General features: G+C 47.1%; 2 protein-coding genes across 2 annotated transcripts in view; one reads left to right on the top strand and one right to left on the bottom strand.

The window, feature by feature from the left end:
• The window catches only part of ZDHHC17 (zinc finger DHHC-type palmitoyltransferase 17), an 83483-nt gene extending 79882 nt beyond the window's left edge, over nucleotides 1–3601 (top strand). Inside the window, exon 17 of the mRNA XM_063322887.1 lies at nucleotides 482–3601. Coding sequence (XP_063178957.1) covers nucleotides 482–620 — 139 coding nt within the window. The 3' untranslated portion in view covers nucleotides 621–3601. The remainder of the gene's footprint in view (nucleotides 1–481) is intronic.
• Nucleotides 3602–8289: 4688 nt separating this feature from the next.
• Nucleotides 8290–17327, bottom strand: CSRP2 (cysteine and glycine rich protein 2). The gene is made up of 6 exons (XM_063322888.1): nucleotides 17286–17327; nucleotides 13015–13133; nucleotides 10907–11075; nucleotides 9753–9885; nucleotides 9214–9307; nucleotides 8290–8603 (listed from the first exon to the last, which is right to left on the bottom strand). The coding sequence occupies exons 2-6, from the start codon at nucleotides 13124–13126 to the stop codon at nucleotides 8527–8529; spliced, it is 585 nt and encodes a 194-aa protein (XP_063178958.1). The 5' UTR covers nucleotides 13127–13133; nucleotides 17286–17327; the 3' UTR covers nucleotides 8290–8526.
• Between the last annotated feature and the right edge of the window lie 3134 nt (nucleotides 17328–20461).

The raw sequence follows: 20461 nt of genomic DNA, 5'->3' as shown, positions 1-20461 counted from the left end.
TTATTTTTGTGTTGTCTAGGGACTTAATTAATCTTAGACCTGCAGCTGGTGAACCAGTATTTATGACAGAAATAGATATTAATAAAAATGGAAATTATTCTAAGACGACATTCACATCATACTGTTTTGTCTTCCATCCGTCTGTACGATGCAACTTAGCTCTTAGAAAGGGATCTGAATTACCATGCACCATGATGGTATACTGCCAATAACATGTTACATTTCTCCATACGGTTTTAATAAATAGTGGAAGAAAGTCAGTGTCTTCATTGTGTCCAAGGATCAATCGTTCATCAGTCTGGTGACTACTTATTTCAGAACTTGCTCATCAAAAAGCACTAAGATGCTTCTTATCTGAATGGGTTTTCTACAGTTAGGAGCTTAAAGGGTGAAGAATCGTATTTGTAGGTAGATGAAAAATGTACTTTGTTAGACGAGCTATGATATTGCTTACTAATATGTGTTTTTGTTTTGTTTGTAGCCATGGATGTATAAGGAACATTATAGACTTCTTTGAATTCAGATGCTGTGGTCTTTTTCGGCCTGTTATTGTGGACTGGACAAGGCAGTATACAATAGAATATGACCAAACTTCAGGATCAGGCTACCAGCTGGTGTAGCACCACCTTCGTCCTGTGAGCATATCATATCTGAGTGGTGCCTGAAAAAATTTCTCTCTCTCTCGAATCCACATCCCTTGAAGAGTAGCATGCGATGTGTAGGGCTGATGATGAATCTTAAGGTACCTTCTCTTCGTCAGAATTTTACTAACAAAAGTGAAAATGGACAGAATAAACTGCCAAACCTGATAAGGAAGAGGAGGAAGATCAAAAAGGGATTTTAACAATTCTTAACATGAGAATTATTCGCAACAGCATATTCACAGTATTTGTTGTTGGGTTTTTTATTTAAGGTCTTTCACAATGGAGCATGAGATTATTGAAGTATTGACATAAGTAGTTATGTTGTGCTGAGCAGAAAAATTTATTTCCCAATATGAATAATTCCACTGAAACGAGAGTCTAGAATATAAAACTAAATTTCATGATGCAGAGTTCACTGATCGCTATGTTGTAGTTCCTGTAATGTGATTTTTTAATACAGATTTTCTGTAGTTACGTACATTGAAAAATGTGCTTTTCAATACTGTTATAAACATCATGTGGTGGGAATCCCCTGTAACATGTTAAGTTATAGCAGTAGGGCACGTCAGATAATGTTGAGAAAAAATACGTTGCCCACGTTTTTTGGTGATTGTTTTTGCCACCAGTTAGTGGTACAACTAAATACTTGTAATAACCCTCTTCTGAGATTATATAGTCTGAAATAAACAATTGCGCAAATATGGAAAGCTCTTCTGTTAAAGCCCTGCTTAAATGCATGATACACCTGTAAAACTAGATTACAGTATATAATGTTCAGGAAAAAAATGGGAAAAAAATCATTATCTTTGAAGTAATTGTATAAGCAACTTACAAACTAGCAATGTTTCAATATTAGGTTTGGTCCTCATTCAGTACAGCATAGTGTCATTGGAGATAAGTTGGAAGAGAAATTGCGTGGGGGAAACCACAAATGTGAAAGCAAAAATCCCAATTATAAAATGACAAAATAGTTTTAAATTGAACGCAACTGCAGAAGAAGAACCCAAAGTTGTCTGAAATGCTTGTTTTGTTTGGATTTAAAATAATGGAAATGAAACTTTAAAAAAAAAAAAAAAAGATTAAAAAAATTCCCATAATAGCGCACGCACACAGAAAATGTAATGCAACGTTCTGAAGAAGATGGTGTATTGGCACATGGAAATCACCCTTAATTTCTTTTTTTAAGTTCTCATGCTACAGATATGTTTGGAAGGTAAGGAATGATCTGAAATTGCATTCCAAAGGGGCTTTTCTTGAATGTGATGCACTGATTTTTGTTATGGTGTTTTCATATACTGCTAGTGAATTGTTCACTGCTTCCTTAACTATTGTTTACAGAGAGACTGAGAATCGGGTTAGTTCTCTTCTAAGTGCTGTAGCAACCCAGTGGTTCGAGAAACCTGTGAGGGGAGTTCGGGGAGGGACCTGAAAGCAGATGTCTGAGACCAGTGTAAAGAATGTGTATCTGTATATAAATAATTTATCAAATAGTTTTCTCTCTGTGAGTGTGTGTTTAGTGTATTTAAAGCTGCTCATTTTCATTTTATTCAACCAAAAAAAATGTAGGAAGATATCTAATGAGCTTTTAGTGATGTTCAATATTGCTGTTAATAGGCATTATGCCCTGCAAATTCACTGCATGTTTGATGCTTGGCAAAATTAGCGTTTTCTGTAATATGCAGATTACAGGTAATAAAGCAATCTAGTGGTATTCCCGGCCCTTGCCTTAGTAGGAGGAGCAGTGAAACTGTAAATAGTTGATGTTCAGTATTTGCAAGTAAACATTTTTTTCTGTAGTTGTTCATTGATCTCAAGACACGCACTTAGTTTGCAAGTACCAGATATCAGGATTTACAGAAATGCAGCATTAGAGTACTTGAATGTTTAATACTGGAAAAATCAACATCGTCTTGGACACAGTTTTAGTGGGAGAGGTTTGGGCGTAAGGGTGGCAAGAACCTTTTGCTATTTTTGTCAGACAAAATTTGTAATCCTAATGGAGACACGTTCTATTTCAGTGAAAACAGTTGACATTTCATTTTTTTTTTCTAATCAGAAAAATGCATGAAGACTTTACAATGTTGTTTATTTTAATCAGCAGTAATGTTCTGCATATTTGTTCTATTTTTTTTTTCCCATTTCTGTTGGGGATCGGTTGACTTGAAGAACTTCAATCCACTTTATTAAATATCACCTCGCACCAGAAGAGCAGTTCAGTACATGGTTTTAGTTGCCCAGTAGCATTAACTGCCATGAATTGTGTCATGCAGTCCACGTCAAACATGTTTGCAAAAGAAGAGGTGATCTTTGGTAGTACGTAGTGAGTTCTGCACTTTTTACGTGTTAATAGCTCTCTGGTGACAGTTTTGTTGAGACCTGCAGAATTTGAGCAATAGTAGGTAGTTGTGAAAATTAACTTGCATATATGGATTTTGGGTTGTATGAAGTTTCCAGTGCAAAATGTAACTTGTCTTGAGTAATACTGAATCGTTTGATGTGAAATCACAAAAACAAGCAGGGGGGAGCCAACTATGCAGCATTTTTCTGTCAAGTTACCAAACTTAGAATTCACGTGTTGAACCAAAACTGCATTGCTTCTGAAACTTAACAAAGCTGATCCAGACCAGCAGCAGATCAGACCAACTTAATCTGACATAGGTAGAATAAATGGGAATTTTGTCTTGGCCCTAAACATGTGCTGTTTCTTTGCAGGTTTCTGTATTCTTTGATGTCCACCAGATATTATTTTTTTTTTCAATTAATGTGTAAAACAGCATCACTACATTTTAAGCTATGGATTTTTTTGTATATTCTTTATTTATAACTGTGCCAAGTATTATTTTAATACTGTCGAGATCTTGATGTATTACATTGTGAACAAAAAAACCCTGTAAAATGTTTAATAAATTAGCTCTCCTTACATAAATTAAATCTGTTAAATTTTGTAAGTTATTAATCAAATAAATATTGACTCTTAGATGCAGTGTTTGTCTTGACTTGGGATGAGATTTCACACAGTGTTGTTTCTGTCCAATTTCAGAAGCTGTACCCTGAGAGAATAGTTCTATCTTGCATCTTATTTTAGTAAAGTCTGTTTCCAGAAAGGTTTACAAGTGTCTTAAAGAGAGCATGCACCCAATTCTGTGCTGATATGAAATCCTGTAAACGACTTCTTTACTGGGCTTCGGTAAAGTATACCTTTTTGTACTACCAATTATAGTTCCCATTCACTAATTATGTACTCCTTTCTTTTGAGTAAAGATGGTGGCAAGATAACGTTTCTTACGGAGAATCACTTTTATAGAGCATGTGGACAAATGTACATATTTAATGATATTATAGAATCATAGAATCTTCATGGTTGGAAAGGACCTTTGAGATCATCAAGTCCAACCATACACACACACACGAAAAAAACAAACCACAAAAAAACCCCAACAACCTACAGTCTCTGCCCTTCAGAGCATGCCCTGAAGTGCCAAATCTAGACGTTTCTTGAACACCTCTAGAGATGGTCACTCAACCACCTCCCTGGGCAGGCTGTTCCAGTGTCTGACCACTCTTTCAGTAAAGTAGTTCTTCCTAATATCTAATCTAAACCTCCCCTGCCGCAACTTCAGACCATTTCCTCTGGTCCTGTCATTGTTCACCTGGGAGAAGAGGCCAACGCTCCCCTCTCTCCAACCTCCTTTCAGGTAGCTGTAGAGGGCGATGAGGTCTCCCCTCAGCCTCCTCTTCTCCAAGCTAAACATGCCCAGCTCCCTCAGCCTCTCCTCATAGGACCTGGTCTCCAGACCCCTCACCAGCCTGGTAGCTCTCCTCTGGACACGCTCCAGCACTTCGATGTCCCTCTTGTACAGAGGGGCCCAGAACTGAACACAGCACTCGAGGTGAGGCCTCACCAGTGCCGAGTACAGAGGCACGATCACTTCCCTACTCCTGCCGGCCACGCTATTCCTGACACAAGCCAGAATGCTGTTGGCGTTGATGTATTCTAAGGGTAAACAAGATATCCACATAGGGTTAGTAGGTATGACCACAATGTGTGCTTCTAGGTGGCACTTGCAGGAGACAGAATACCTTGACTCTTCTGGTCTATGCTAAAGGTTAGATTTTGAGTAGAAACAAAGTAACCATGCAAGTTGGTTTATAACCATCAATATGTATTAAAAGTATAAGGCTAGGACTTAAGAGGACACCTAACGGGGAGAAAAAAATCTCTGTGTCTTCTGCTGGGTGTGGGTTCAATATTGACATTGATGGAGAATTGCTGCTGTTCTCCTTTTCCCCAAGCGGTGGTTCTGGTGAGGCTGGGCCCAGGCTCACCTCGGCTGACCACCCTTTGACTTGACTGGTAAAGATCAGGGAAGGTATTTTCTTTTTTAAAAAAGACATTCTGTACTGAAGGTCTCCATCAGAGCAGTTTGCTGCTCTTGGGAGGTATGGGTGGGCTCCTGATGACTTGGAAGCTGGTTACTTGGTTTGTTTTATTTGGGAAGAAGCCTGCCCTCTGCACCCTCATTATGGCTTGATTAGAGTTCACTCCCTCGCACCTCCCATGAGCTGCCTTTAAGTGAAATCAGATTATTTTTAGCTACGAGGGCAGAATGCTTGCATTTGGGTTTTATCCACCTTAGGCTACTGAACAGAGATCAGTAAAGATTGCACCAATTCCAGGTTGAATTTATTTGCATTATCGTGTAAACTTAGTGGCCTCTTCACATTGCCTCCAATCCTATGTACTACTTAAGATCAAGATCTCCAGATCACGAAGTCAAAGTCCTTTTGAGAACCAGTCTCTCCTGGAATTAGAGCTCCAAACTGAGACTAACTCAAAGCATTGCTCCAGCCTGGGCTGAGCGTTTATTCATCAGTGTTTTGTTGCTGCTGAGAAGTTGACAGTAACCAAGTGAAAGCACTTCAGTGTAAGGAAGGTACTCGTTTCTCTTGACAGATATATTGTCTTTATGGTTACAAGTTTTCTTTTTTTCCTTCATTTCTTTTATCTTTCTGTAGTTAATTTATATAACTTGTTGGAATGTAGAGCAGTGTGGAGCTGTGAGCCATTGCTGTGATTCTCTCTGGGAAATGAATGGAAAGCCCGTGACTGTTAGTGGTTTAAATCACTTCGGAACATTTTTTCTGTTCATTTTTCTAAGAATTGAAAGCTCTTTTTTATAGGTAAATGAACAATATGTTAGATGCCTGGTTTTGTCAGCATAAATTGCACCTGCCAACTCTGCTAATGTGGAGAGTTTAGATCCACTACAGTAGCTACATCAACTAACAGGGAGCAGTTTCATCTGCTCAGTAGTGTGTCAAGAGCAGTATTTTGGTTTCTGTCTCTTGAACAGTTCTGCTCAGCATTTTGTAATGCCATTCCTGAGAAGAGGAAGCACTTCCAACAGGTAACAAGGCTATGGAAAGGGGATATTGTCATTGTTTTCATGTCCTCGGCCGCAGGGGCTGGATACCGCTTCAGAGTTAGAGCTGTCCTTGTTCAGGTTGGAAGAGTGGGAGAGGATCAACCCTTCCTGCACAACTGTCAGGTTGGCAAAGGAGAAAAGTACTTTTTTTTTAGGAGAAAAGTATTAGGATCATCAATAGGAGTAGCAGGACCAAAGGTTTCTGCCCAGGTTTCCTGGGCTGTGCTGTTGCTTGCTGTCTCACTCCCACCCCAAATGTCTGCTGCTTCTGCCTTACCCTTGTCTTCCTCAGCTGTAATCTTTCCCTCTCTGTGAACCGTACAAGCCCTTGGCTCACGTTTTGAGCCGGCGGTCTGTTCTTCCTCATATCCACATTGTTCCTTTGTAACCCGTACAAAATGCTCTTTGTGTATTATTTTGACTAGTACGTATTTTTCTAATTAGGCTTTTGGCTTGCAGTGCTTCACTATCTCAGACCGCAGTTGTAGATGTTGCTTGAAACTCTGCCCTAGACTGTGCTGACACACTTGCTTACTATTTATTGTAGCATTCCCAGTCTTGTCTTGAATGTGTCTCCATAAATTCACTCCGTGAAGGTTCCCCTCCTCCCTCCAGAGGTATCAGCCTGCTTCCCAAACCAGAAAGAGTTTCAAATCTCATCTTTTCTTTAATGAACTTCTGTTGGGCATGATGGGAGTCGAAACTGAACCTCCTCCCTCCACCCCAGAACATTATGTGGGTTGTAGCCACTGGGAGGGAGCTTGTGCCTCCCCACAGCTGTGGTTGGCCTCTAGCGAAGCCCTTGCTGTGCAATAGCATGGCCTTCACTGGAAGAGATGGAAAGAAACTCCTACAACCACCTGTTGCCTGCTGGAGCTCAGGCATGCTCCCCTGAAGTACAATTTGTGCTTTTAAGAGGTGTCGATGCCCAGATCTCATGTGCCTCCTCCTTACTGTAGGCAAGAGCAAGCCATAAGCTTTGCAAAAGGAGCTTGGCAGAAGAGCCTGAGCATGCTGGTGAAGGTCTGCTTCAGGTGCTCAAGAAACTTGGGACTAGATTTTAAAAAACATAAATTAAAAATTGCTAAGCTGTTCACACTAAATACTGGTTACTTGTATAAAAATAGGGCAGCTTGCCTCAAACAGTGATATTTTGCACCACAGTTTTAGGCTGAAGTATCTCATTCTCTCATAAGGCCTTTGTGGTGGGCTGGTCCTGGGTCTTGTAGTGAGGAGGTGACTCCCATTTGCTTCACAAGAAGTGCAGGAATTGCAGGCGCTCCCAGCTCAGGCCTCCCAGGCTCATGCTGGGAGCTGCTCCAGCCCCCAAAAGAAGCCAAGCTCTTCTGTGGGCTTTCCACTCAAGAGCTGGCTAAGGCAAAAGTAATTGTCTCCTACTCGAAGACCTTTAGGAACATTAGAGATGGGGATCCTGGCTGTTACAGCTCTCACCCAACCAGTGTGTTTGCATGGCGTAGATCTACACTGCATTCGATGTGTTTAATTGCTGTTACTCCTTGCCCATCAACTTGAGTTCAAGTCTCATTATCTACTACGTTGTGTAAAGGCAGAATTTTTTTCTGCTCTGTTATTGCACTACAGCTACCTTGCCAGGCACCGTCCTCAAGAGGCTGAAGCCCTGCCGCTATCTTCAGGGAACTGAGGGTCACAACACTAGGGACAAAAGGTCAAAAACTTCTCTTAAGCCTGAGTTTGACGTGGTAGTCCAGAGCTTGGTCAGCTGCCGAGTAGGGATGGTACTAATCTGCAGCTGTCTTGGTAGCGTACACCTTCTGCACAGTAAGTTCCGTGCATTATTACACCTCAATACCAAATTATTGCAGTGAAAAAAGTTTGTTTTCCATTCGCTAGAGGCTCTATATCCATTTAGGCACACGGGTACTTAGAATCTATCACTTTCAGAGCTGTGTCGCTGCACAGAGCAGTAGATTAAGGTTTACGACTAATGTGCAGTGAGCAGCTGGTTGCCTTGGACATGCACATAGTGGTGTGATACTGGAGGACTGTCACCTCTGAAGGCCACGACCAGTATGTCCAGCTTCCAGTCACACGGGGCTTTCGGAGAAGGTCTGCACCAAGTCTATCATTCTATCTCCACCCCTGCACACCCAGAGTACCCCAACAACGCTCCCCTTACTCATCTTTTCATTGCAAACAAAGCGTGTAACACTTGCCTTTAGGATATATCAACAAGCAAAGCTTTATTGAATTGATACTCAGTATTAAATGTGTTACAGTGTGATACACAAAGCAAGGAAAAAAGCAGTGCCTTTTTTTTTAAAAAAAAAAAAAAAAATCATCTGCTGAATGTACGGCCCAAGCACTACAGTAACTAGTATCTGTTTCACAGTAGTAGTTAGTAACATTTAGGAAACTCTCTCCTTTCTTGTAGCAGGGTCTCAGCAAGGCCGCCGGGGGGTCTGAGCCGTGCCCCCTCACTGGGCATGGACGAGGGCGCCCGCTCCCTGGCCGTACCCAAATCCCTTGGGGCCAAAGTTCTTGGCGTAACAACCTGCGAGAGAGATGAATGGGCAGCGGCTGAGGCTTCCAGCTCTTTCATTAAGAACAGCTGTGCCTGGGGCTAGGCCCCTCGGCCGCGTCCCGTTAGTCACCAGAACATCCCCATCGGAAGCAACACCTAAAACCCCTTTGTTAAGCTGCGTAACTGCCATGGCTGGGCTCGGTAGCCACCGCTGTTCGGTCTGTGTAGCTCCCAACCTACTCTGTGAGAGCAATTCATACATCGGTTCTGCAGCTAAATATCCGCTAAGACATATGTTGTCATCAAACTGCTGTGTGGATCGAGTTTATCCCCACAATACCACGCGAGAAGGCAGGGCAGGATGGGGGCTGGCTTCTTTCCTTACCCTGATCTGCTCTTGCCCCAGGCGGAGGGCACGGGCGGCTGCTGCATTTCTCAGTGTGTAGTGTTTTGCTTGATGGAGACGGAAGCCACATCAGCAGCTTCCGTAATATTAATTTAATTCCTCAGCTGTGACTTACAGACCATTTCCATCTTGACAGGAACCTGAAAGTTTCTTATACCACGAATAAATTCGGCACCTGCCCTTGTAACACATTACCTTAAGCCATAAACAAGTTGCCTGTGTTTCTTTCCTCACCTTTACAATAGATTTCTCCCTCTTTTTCAGTTAGGGTTGTAGATTCTAGGCTTTTTCCACACTTGGCACATCGAAAGCAGTTTTTGTGCCACGGCTAGGAAAAAATTAAAAAAAAAAAGAAAAAAGAAAAAGAAAGAGATAGTTTAAATACACAGAATGCCTCAGTTGGTAAAAAAAATGCCCTACCTGGACATGCCTGCGTCGGTATTGTTTATAGATGACTGGTGCAATAAAGCCCAGCTCAAGTGCGCCAGTAGCAGGCGAGAGCGTCTGTATTTCTGCGAGCGGCCCAAAGCCCTGGATTCCGCACGCCTTCCTGCTCAGGGCAGCGTTTAGGAAGGTTTGGGCTTGCTCTCGTCAATTCAGAGCAGATTTTGGCTCTCCGTAGCGAGGCAGACGGCTGGCAGAGAAATGCAATTTTAAGGTAACTCTGCGCCGCAGTTCGTTCCCTCCTGGAACCCACATAACATCCCCTTTACATAACTTCACATCACTGTAAATTCCACGGAGCAGGTACAAAATGCCGTGCAGTTCCTTACCTTTCCAGCTCCTATTACTTTCTCTGCCGCATAAACAGAATCACCACACCTGGAGCATTTCTCTGCCCCGCCGAACTTCTGAGCGAACTTTGAAGTGTTGGGATTTGTGGTGGGTCGGTGGGGAGAGGGCGTGCTGGAAGAAACGGGACATTGGTTGTCTTTACTCTTTTACTAAGTGACCTCTTGCTCTTTTAACAACACAACAGAGCAGCATCCAACACACGGCACAGAATAAAGGACTTTTTCAAAACCGGAGAGGTAAGTTACCAGCAAGGCTATCTGATTACACTTGGGAGGAAAAAAAAAAAAAAAAAGAGAAAGGCTGTACTTCAATGGATAATAAGAAGCTACTGTAAAAGCTAGTTTTCCGAGAAACCTTCACCTTTTACGCTTCTAGAGAAGCGCTGAATTCCATATCAGGACACGGTTTTATCAGATAGTAAAGCTACAAATAATCCTTTTAAATTCCTGTCCACTGATTGTAATCTGGAACCTGAACTGATCCCTGAACCTCATGGGTTGAACTGTTTATCAGTTCTGGCTATGCCCTGCCTGGAGAGCACACATCGTATCAACGTCAAGCAGTAATTTGGGAACTCGGGTGAAGCAAGCTGTGAGGCATATCTCAGCTTCTTTCCACATGCTTTGCTTTACAGTAAGAACTTAATCAGACTAGGAATGTTTACTATTTAACAGGACTTCTGGTTTTGGCTATAATTAAGCACAAATGGTTCTTCATTTGCCAGTCAAAGTTTCATTCTTCTTGTAGCCCCAGATTCTCAGCTCTCCCTACCCATCCCTACCAGAACCTGTTGAACATTGTCACTTGCACCTTATTTAGGAGGCCAGCTGGAGACCCACAGTCACCTCGGTGGGCTCCTGCAGGGCCATCAGCAGCTCTGTGATCCAGTCCCCTGTGGCTCATGCGTAGGGTTAGTGCATCTTTACCTGCACTAACTCCTGCTCCTACAGTGCCTACTCCTGTAGTCACCAACGGGAGCTTTGTGCGCTGCAGGCTACCTGCCCTCCGTTGGGTTATACTGGGGTATTCTGCAGCATTTCTGTTCCGGACAACAGGAATTAAACAAAATCCAGCCTGAAGGACTCCTCTGAAAACAGTACCGGACGGTCACACAAGGACAAGGGTCTCTCACCTCTCAGGCTTGATGCCTAGTCTCTCTCCCCTGTCCATGTTCAGCGTTCCTGCCCCTTGGCCGTACCCGTAACCTTTCGGGCCGTACTTTTTGCCGTAGCAAGATTTGCAGTAAACTTCAGCATCGTGAATCGCTACAGTTGTGCTGTCCAAGTTTTTCCGGCAGACCACTGCAGGAAAAGGAAAAAAGAAAGTTAAAGTGCCTTAAGGGACCGTTCCCATCAGCACATGTAGTGAGCCAAAAATCAAGTGAGAAGTGATGTTATGGGTTTCCTTGTCCATAATTCTTCCTATGAGGCTGTGGAACTGCCAGAGATTAGAGGGGGCAGGTTGCTGTTTGAATTAGTGAATTATACTTAGCCCTATAAAGGGCTCTATTCCCTCCCACCTCTTCATGACCGTGACATTTAAAGCCGGGAAACTTGCTGTGGTTTGATGAATGAGGCTGCTCAGAAACCCAGAGAGTGGAGTCAGCAGTTTCCCTTGACAGATCCCATCCAGCACGAAGCAGAAGTCCATCGCTGCAAAAGAGCCCCTGTCCTGCCCTTTTGGCCATGGAAAAATAAAAATCCTTCAAGGTTTCTCCCCACCTCAGCATTGTTTTGGGGCAGAGTTGGGGCCGTGTCACAGCTGCCACCGGAGGGGCCGTGCTTTTCTGGCATTCCCACATTGTCCTTCAGCACAATGCAGGCACTCTGCTCAAGGTTACAGTAGAAGGCAGAACTATTTCCTTCTTAAACCTTCTTTTGTATCCCAACTGGCGCGCTTTTCCCGTCTGCAACAGCGTTATGCCCGCGATAAACAATTTTGGGGAGGGAAAAAAAAATAAAAAAGCTTTATGGATTTTTTTGTTTAAAAAGAATTTTAAGGTCTTCAAAATACAGGGTGACCTTTGCTTATGGCATTCATTAGCTCCAAGGTTCTTTTTATAAGACACAGATATCCAATAAGTAAATCAACTAATGCATGTTTGTTAAGTCTACAGACTTTAACCCCGGCAGAACTATGCACTAAGGAAAAGCAAATACTCAGACACACTAGAGCCATTGTTTGACTGCAAGTTCCATGTTTCTTTTAATAGAAACTCCCATAAAAGGCTGAAAATGAGGCAGCTGAGACATCTAATTTTTCTTTTTTCTTTTTTTGTGACTGCTGTAGAGCTGAGGGGAAGGCGCGTAGGTGCGCCGAGGCTCACGTGCCAGCACCGTGCGCTGACGAGGTGCTGCAGACTCACAGCAAACTCCTTTGAGAGGACCGGTTATAACCGCGGCGTAGACGGAGAGGGCCAAAGCTCTGCCCGTAGGTATTAAACACCAGCAAGCGGGACAAACCAATACCTCGTGTTTGTAACAGGGTAAAATTCTCTGATTCAGACAGGCAGGCTGTTTGTCTGCAAAGTAGGAGCCTCCGATTCACAGTGACCCTTTGTTCCCTTCATCTAAGCAGAGGTCTTTTCAGCAGAGAAAGCGATTTTCAATGCCTCGCTGGGCTTGTTGGTTGGACTGGAAAATAATGCTTTGGACTCCTTTCATCCGAAATAAACCACAGGACCCTGTGCCAAGAAAGTCCAGGCTTTTGGCTGTGCTAAAGCACCAACAACCCGGCCGTGCTACAGGCACGCTGGTGTCCTGGTCCGGGGGGGACTTCAGGGCAGGGGTTTGGTGGCTGTTCCTTCAGCTGCTGCCGGCCACAGGGCCACCAGAAGTCCAGCTGAGCTCAGATCAGTGCAAATGGGGCTCTGCCACTGGGCTTTCTCCTCTGCATGAGCAACGCTTAAGCCAAGTTTCCATCCTAAAGATCCCTTAGACTCCAGAGCAGAAGGCTGGGAGGGGGGCAAACGGAGCAGAAAAGCATCGTGTGCTCTGCTTTGGGAAGTGCATCCCACCCGTCTCACGCTGGACAGGTAGGACAACATTGGCATCTGCAGGCCCAGGAAACACGCAGAGAAATCAAGCCCACCACATGATGGTCAAAGCCATCTCTGGCCGCTGCCATCCCCTGTGTGTCCCAGCTGAGGGACGTCTCCTGCGGACCAGCACCGTGCTGTTGTGACCCCCCCCCAGCTACGCCAGGAGAGGTTTTGCAGGGGAGCGGGAGGGGAATACTTACTGCAGAGGAAGCAGCAGCGGTGGAAGCTCCTCCCGTCGCACTGCACCTCCTCGGCGTGGTAGACGGTGCGGCCGCAGGCCCCGCATTTGTTGCCTCCTCCCCAGTTGGGCATGGTGGCTCTGCGCGCCCGGCCAGGCAGGGGGGGAGAAGGGGAGAGGTTTGTTAACCAGGGGGTCTTCCACTGCCCCGGCTCAAGGAGGGTTGGGGTCACAGGCTCCTTTAAACCAGGTCTGTGAAGTTTGTCTAACGGAGCACAAGCCTGTGATTTTGCCAACTGTTTAAAAAAATGTGACCCTTCCACCGTGTGAGAAGTTTTTTTTGTGATCAGATCAACGTCTCAGCCCTGAGTTCAGATCCCAGACCAGTCTCGGAGGCTTAGGCGGGCTCTCCACGGCTATTTGTAAAAGCAGATGGACTGGCACAGGGAACAGAGGCCGCTGCTGCTGAACAGCAAGAAAAACAGAGACACAGTCTTCGCGAGACGTGTCCTCCCGTCCCTGCCCGGGGATTTGAAAGTTACATAAATTGGATATGCACAAATTACAGTTTCATGCACAAGGGCTTTACTGTACCTTGAGCGAATGCCCCCCCAGATGGATATAATTTCAGTTTCTATGCTTCATTAAGGCTGGGCCTCTTGTCTGATGGAAGCAAATCAGTTGTGCCAACAATGGCATTCTGTTTTACTGCAGGGCCTAGCATTTGGGACAGAGTACAAACCAAAGTTCACCTCACTGGAGAACCACTTATTAGGGCTGTAGGGACATTTTGAACTCCTTGAGATCATGCCTGCGCTTCAAAGTTTAACAGGGATTATTTTCCCGGGACTCCACCGCTATTACATGAATCGCACCTTTACCAGACAGATATATGAAACAAACCCAAATACTCAAGGAGCCACAGCTGCTTTAAAATAAAGTAAAACTCCCTCTCGTGCATTATTTGCAATGGACACTCAGAAGACCAGCATGGAGGGCCACCCATCATGTCTAACTACAGCCTTGGGAATAGCCTCCTATGTTAAGCCAGAGGCAGCAACTGTCCCATCTCAACTTGCGCTGCCCCCTCCCCAGCTGCCCTGCCCTTGTGCCATCACCACCATGAGTTCCCACCCAGCTCGACTGGGAGCTCCTCCTGCTCCTCCCATTAACCGTCCTGGGTTAAAGCAGCAAAGCAGAGCACGACCCGCCAACTTCTGCTTTTATGGGGCCTTCCTCCTTCTGTCACCACCAAGAGACAACACAGCGGGGTTTGTTGAAAGCTCGCCTCCCAGTCATTGCTAAACTGCCCTTGACTCATGACCGTTGGTTGATGCTGGTTTGCTCACCACCAGAGGACCACCTCTTGTAAGCACGGAGCCCAACAGCAGCCAGAGAGAGAGGTATCGATTCGGCAAGTTTAATGCAGTGGCGCTGCTCAGGCCTTACTGCCCCCCCTGCTCCTTACCGACCCTTGTTTCACACAGGGTTTCTGGGCAGGACCATGGGTTTGCCCACCGGAAACCCAGAGGGCACCTCCTGCCACCCCACCAGCAGCACCATCCCCTCCCAGCAGGCTCCCCACAGCAGCGCTGCGGGATCAGCTACCGGGGAGGGAAGGAAGGAAGGAATTTGTCCGGAGCTTCTGACTTCCCTTGGCACAGCTCAGTTCCAGTTACCCTTAGAAGTTCTCCTGTGTCAGCCAGACAGGGAGAAGAGACACGCAATGCCATCCCCACATGACACCCACAACCCGCTGCCTTCAGTCAGCTTTGTCACTCGTCCCTCTGAGCCAGAAGCAGAGGACTACCAACCTCCAGTTGACCCCCTGCCCAGCAGAGAGGAACTGGAAGCTCGGCCGTGACACAGGGAGGCAGAGAGGAGCACTTTGCTTCAAGATCCCCTTCCTCTAAGGGGTTCCCACCGATGCGCGGGAGAAAACTTGGTGTGGAACGAGGGGTCCTGCGGGTGCTCAGCTGCCACCTTGTGCTAGACCGGAGTCACAAAACCCCATCTCCGAGCAGCAGTTTTGGCTAAGCCTGAATTAAGTGACCCATCTTGCCAGTACTGCTAAAACAAGCCTCCCGCCCAAGCAGCCGGAGCGCTAGTTGGGCAGTTTTAGGGATGCAGGGAAGGTTGTTGCACGGTTCCCAAGCAAGACCCGCTGCCAAGTAGCTGCTACGAGACTTTTGTCCGAGACAAGCAGACGGCCATTCATGGCATGTGGGAAAATAAGATTAGGTTATTAACCTAAATTGGGGCACCTTAGGTACATTCCTAAGCAAAGGCTTAGGAAACTTCCTTGGAGTGGCTGAGCAGTGCCATTTGCACACTGACACTAATTACTGAGATAGCCCTTTGTTTAATACTTCCACGGGATTAGCACCATTACTGCTCCATGGTTTAGCACTAATACCCTGACCAAGCTCATAAAATTAGTTTTATGACATTTCCCACTTTGCCTTTGTCATTCTTGGCACAACCGTAGAGTCTAAAAATTAAGATTCCATTTCTTTTATTCAAGTGCTTGGCTGTGCTACCGCACAGCAGCTGACATCAATCATGGCAAAGAGTGTCCTTAGTTAAAGGGAATATAGGCTGCACAAAGCTTTGGAAAAGGAATGCACAGACTGGAAAAACAAAAAAAAAAGGAAAAAAAAGGAAAAAAAAAAAGGAGAAGAGATTCCTTTCCACTTTGTATGCTTTCCAAAACGTAAGCGGTATTTGGTACAAAACCTACTTCTGTCTTTTCCTCTCTCACCATCCCCGGGCTCACGTTGTTTTGTGCATTTACGTGAGCCTAAATGATTTTAATCACTTTGTTAGCAAACAATTATTTAGTTTCCACGCACACTAGAGCTGAGGACCTGGATCAGGTTTCCAGCTTTGCCCTAGATTTCCCACGTAATATTGGGCAACATGGGGTGCAGCTCCACCCCTTCTTCCCAAGGGAGACGAAGTATTAGAGGATCTGGCAACCATTAGCTGACTCAAATCTTCTGATAAGGGCTCTGGGAATTCATTAAATGAGAAGCGAAAAGGAATTGAAGTCAGTACTTCAAGGTGACCTTGCTCTCTTCCAAAGAAGATATTCCCATTTATCCTCCCTACAATGTTCCCATGACGGCTTGTGTGGGAAGGACAGCACTAATTCTTCAATTACCCAACAGCAAAGGCTACCCTGAGGCAGCGGTGCCCAGAAGGCACCGAAGGGGAAACGGGACGATGACTGGAAGAAGCTCTGCACGCAGGACAGGGTACAAGCCCATACTCCTGCCCACGAGCCGCTCTCTCAGTGCCACCCTGGAGGTTCGTGCTGCCCAGCCCTCCTTTGGGAGCTCCGCAGGCGGCAGGTTCAGACTTCCAACCCCGCGTTGAGCCCTCCCTGCTCCCTGATGACTTTTTGGCTAGTTCAGGCAGGCCTTCGGGGAGCTGGAGAGTGGCAATTAAACACGCAGATGATCTCACTACCGGCACCAACAATTTTGACTTCTGATTGCAGGTTTGTTCCCTCTAATAAGAAAATCCTGACTAAGCTCGCACCCCGTCAAGAGGGTTACAACGTTACTCGGCTAGCGTCCCCCGAAACGCCGGTGACAAACCACTTGTTAACAGAGGGTTTAAAGACGAGATATCTAAACCTACCCCGAGCCAGACACCGAGGAATTTCGGGCTATCCGGTTATCCCGGATCGCTTTTCCAGCCACCCGCCGGGGCAAAGCCCGGCCAGCGGCAGCAGCTCCGCCGCCCACAGCGAGCCCCGCCGGCACCGGGCAGACCCTCACCTCCCTCCGCCTCTCCTCGCCCCGCCGCCTCGCCGCTCGCCCAGCCCGCCTGCCTTCGCTCCGGCCGAGGGGTGTCCCCCCCACGGCCCTCCTCATCCCGCCCCACCGCCGCGGGATCCCCCCCTCCTCCCGCAGCCCTCATGGGGGGGGGGGGGGGGGCGGGACGGGCCCCACGGGCGCTGCTTCGGGCGGCGGCAGCGACCACCGCGGCGGGGCTGCGACCCCATCCCGCACCGCGGGGCTGCGGCCGGCTGCGGGGGGGCTCTACCGGGCCGGGCCATGCCATGCCATCCCATCCCATGCCATCCCATCCCATGCCATGCCATCCCACCCCATGCCATCCCATCCCACCCCATGCCATGCCATGCCATCCCACGCCATGCCATGCCATCCCACGCCATGCCATGCCATGCCATCCCACGCCATGCCATGCCATGCCGTCCCGTCCCATCCCATCCCATCCCGTCCCGTCCCGTCCCGTCCCGTCCCGTCCCGTCCCGTCCCTCACCGCGGGTCTCCGCTCCTCCCGCCTCGTCTCAGCCCCGCCGCGGCCCCGCAGCGCCTTAAAGAGCCGGGGCGGAGCCACGTCGGGCCCGGCCCCGCTCCCCGCCGCCCAGCCCCGGCCCCGCCGGCCGGCAGCGCCCGCGTCCCCACCCGCGGGGCCCGAGCCCGGCCGCCCCTGCTGCAGGCAGACCCCACGGAGCCCCCGTGCCCGTGAGGGTGCGGGGAGTTGCGGGGGTGGGGGGCGCGACCCTGCCGTGGCCACCCCGAGGGGCGGGCGGGCGGGCGACAGGAGGTAGCCCAGGTGGCCTCCGATCGGCCCCCAACCTGTGTTTTTACTCATTTTTTAGGATTTTTTTTCTTTACGTTTTAGACTTCTTCAACTGCCCCCGCAAGGTCCACACGGGTCCCACGGTCGTGTTTCACCAGGAGATTCACCCCAGGGAGGGTGCGCAGGGCTCAGACGTGGGTTTCCCCAGAGGTGGGACAAGGGGCTGAGGTGGGAGCCGGCACCCATGCGGGTGCGAGCCCACAGGCACCCGGGGAGGAATTGGCACCGTTGCTCCAGCACGGACTCATTAGGAAGGACTTTAATCATTTTCCCAACAATTAGGCCTGTCCGCAGCAGCCAGTTCGCGCTGTAGAAGAGAGCTCGGGGCTTCATCTGCCTTCTCCTGGCTCCGCAGGGCTGTCACACACTGCTGGCTTGTGCAGGGTTAGGCACAGAGCTCCCTCTGTTTAGGAGATGCAGGTTATCTCTTCCTCTTTCAAATACCAAATCAGTTACTCATTACCCAGGCGAGTGCCAGGTTGCTCTGTTTTCAGCGCAGGAACAACTTCTCCCGGCACACCAGAGACAAAGCCCGGCGAGCTGGATGGCGGCAGATCCTTACAGAACCTCCAGGGAAATGGCTGGCTGCAGGTTGTCCGATGGCAGGTATATGGGGCCGAGGGGCCTGTACCGCGAGATTAAAAATTACCTCCATGTCAGGCACGCAACTGAGAAAGGTTAGCTCTCCTCTCCTCTTAAAATGTGCTTCCAGCGTGCTACAGCCACAACTTGCCAAGGTTTTTTCCTTCCTGTTATGATTTGAGGAACCCACAACAATTTATAGTCGTTTAGACAATTATTCTATCATCCGATGACCCCTCCCCACCTGGGAAGGCTAATTGGGAAAAAAGCAAGGAAACCCAAGGGTTGAAATATAAACAGATTTAATAGAATAATACTAAATAATTAACATTAATAATACTAAAGAACCAATATTGATCCCAATGCCAATATAAAACATACGAGGATTACACTCAGCCCATTCTACCAGCAGGAAGCTGTGCGCTCCCAGCAGGGGACAGCAAATGTTGGACACTGCGAGCGCTGTGGCTTCTGGAGGAAGGGAAGGGCTTGGGGGTCTGGCACCGGGGCAAGAAGTTCTCAGGATCGCAGCCATCAAGGCAGAGAGAAAACTCCTCAGCAAACTTTCTAATTTATATTGAATGTGACATTCATGGTATGAAGTAATCCTGTTGGCCAGCCTGGGTCAAGTGCCCAGGCCTCGCTCTTCCCCATCCCTGCACCTGGCGAGGCTTGAAAACACTGAGACCTTGAAACCCGCATAGCCTAGCTGGCTATAAAGTAAATATTTTCACAGATTCAGACACTAGAGTCTTCTAAAAATGCAGTTTTCCCGAGCATTAAAAGAGACCTTACTGAAAAGTAAAATCACTGAAAGATAAATTAATCCTGTGCCACTCAAACCAGGACACTTCCCATTTGTTATTTTTTGTTTTCATTTGCAATGAGTTGTGAACGACCAGGTTGTGCACAGTTTATGCACACCTCAGAGCCCCGCTCCGTAAGCGAAGCCAAGTATCGGTTCCTGTGGAACAAGGTGGTGTTCGCTGTAAGCAAGACCAAGAGCCTGACCTCAAGCATCGTAGCAAAAATTCTAGTCTAGGTTTTGAGGGAAGGGAGCACAACGAGAAGCAGAAGTGTTAGTGACTGTTGTTTCACGACTTGGAGGTTACGCGAAGGGAGAGGATCTCTCCAAGTCAGACAAATAGGAGGCGAATGAGTCAGGGCAGGCTGACTCTACTTATTGCGTGAAGCGCCTGTGCTCCCTTGTCCAACCTGTCCCGCTCCCAGCCCTGCTGCAACTACGCGTGATGATGCTAAGTTATTTACTGTGTCTCCTCAGGTAGCCTCCAAAGCTATTAGATTTTCCCTTTTGATAACATTTCCTACCGACTATAAAAAAAATAAACATCCCCAAGGGAAGAGAGCAGCGCGGCAGTTCTGGCGAGGTCTGACCGTACCCAAAGAAAGGAAATTCTCCCTGTGACTAAAGGGCCACGCTGGTGCAAAAAAACCCACTCTTCAATGGTGAGGCACTGAAAAATGAGCTGGAAGAGAGTATGACATCCAAGAATTAGTCTTTTCATGCCTAATATTTAGTGAGTCTGTCAGAAGCAGAGTGACTGTGGGGGACAGACATAAATATGTTGATAAGTCCACGGCTGTAGGAACAATATTAAGGAATACGTTACTGCGACACTCGGGAATAAAACCTTGTAATGAAGGAAAACAAAAGCAAGAATGAAACTTTCACCACCTACTTTATTTCTATGATAATGACTATTTCTATTGATACATTTTATAAATGCACTTATAAATATGTATATATCTATTTTCTATAACTACATACTTATGTTATATATAGATATAAATATACATATTCTGTCTCCTCAGCAGCTCCCTTCATCTCTGTCTCTGTCTTTCCTGAGGGCGTAGTTCAAATATTTTTTTTAAAAGATAAAGCCTGCATCCCACCCTGCCGCATTCCTCCTCGCTGTCCCGCGCTCCTTCACCCGGTTACCCTGCGCATCCCTCTTACTGCCTGAGCAGCCCCACTCCCCCCTTCGCCCTCCTCGCCATCCTCCGGACGCAGCCCCATCCTTCCCCGCCTTCCTGCCTAACACCTGCTGTAGATCCCTCTTTCCGACTCACTTCTCCAAAATCTCAGATGTTGCCTCTTCTCACTGGCCTGGGGAGGAGCTCCCACCTAACCACCACCCCGGGCCTCCCTGCGGGCAGCTGGGCTCCTGCAGCCGGCTTTTTGCCTGGTTTCTGCCCCTTTGAGCTCAGCAGCTTATAATTAGGACAGTTTATTTCTGAGAAACATCGTG

This window comes from Chroicocephalus ridibundus, chromosome 1 (assembly GCF_963924245.1).
Source record: "Chroicocephalus ridibundus chromosome 1, bChrRid1.1, whole genome shotgun sequence".
NCBI lineage: Eukaryota > Metazoa > Chordata > Aves > Charadriiformes > Laridae > Chroicocephalus > Chroicocephalus ridibundus.
Note: the sequence above shows the minus strand (reverse complement) of the source record. Positions and strands in the feature narration are given on the sequence as shown.

What these genes read in the sequence shown, in the direction of transcription:
- CSRP2 (XM_063322888.1), bottom strand. Translation starts at nt 13,126, where the DNA reads ATGCCCAACTGGGGAGGAGGCAACAAATGCGGGGCCTGCGGCCGCACC. An exon ending in CTAGGCATCAAGCCTGAGAG is followed by an intron (nt 9,886 to 10,906) that starts GTGAGAGACCCT and finishes CGTTTCTTCCAG; the next exon opens with CACGCCCTCTCCCCACCGAC. An exon ending in AAGTAATAGGAGCTGGAAAG is followed by an intron (nt 9,308 to 9,752) that starts GTAAGGAACTGC and finishes ATTTTTTCCTAG; the next exon opens with CCGTGGCACAAAAACTGCTT.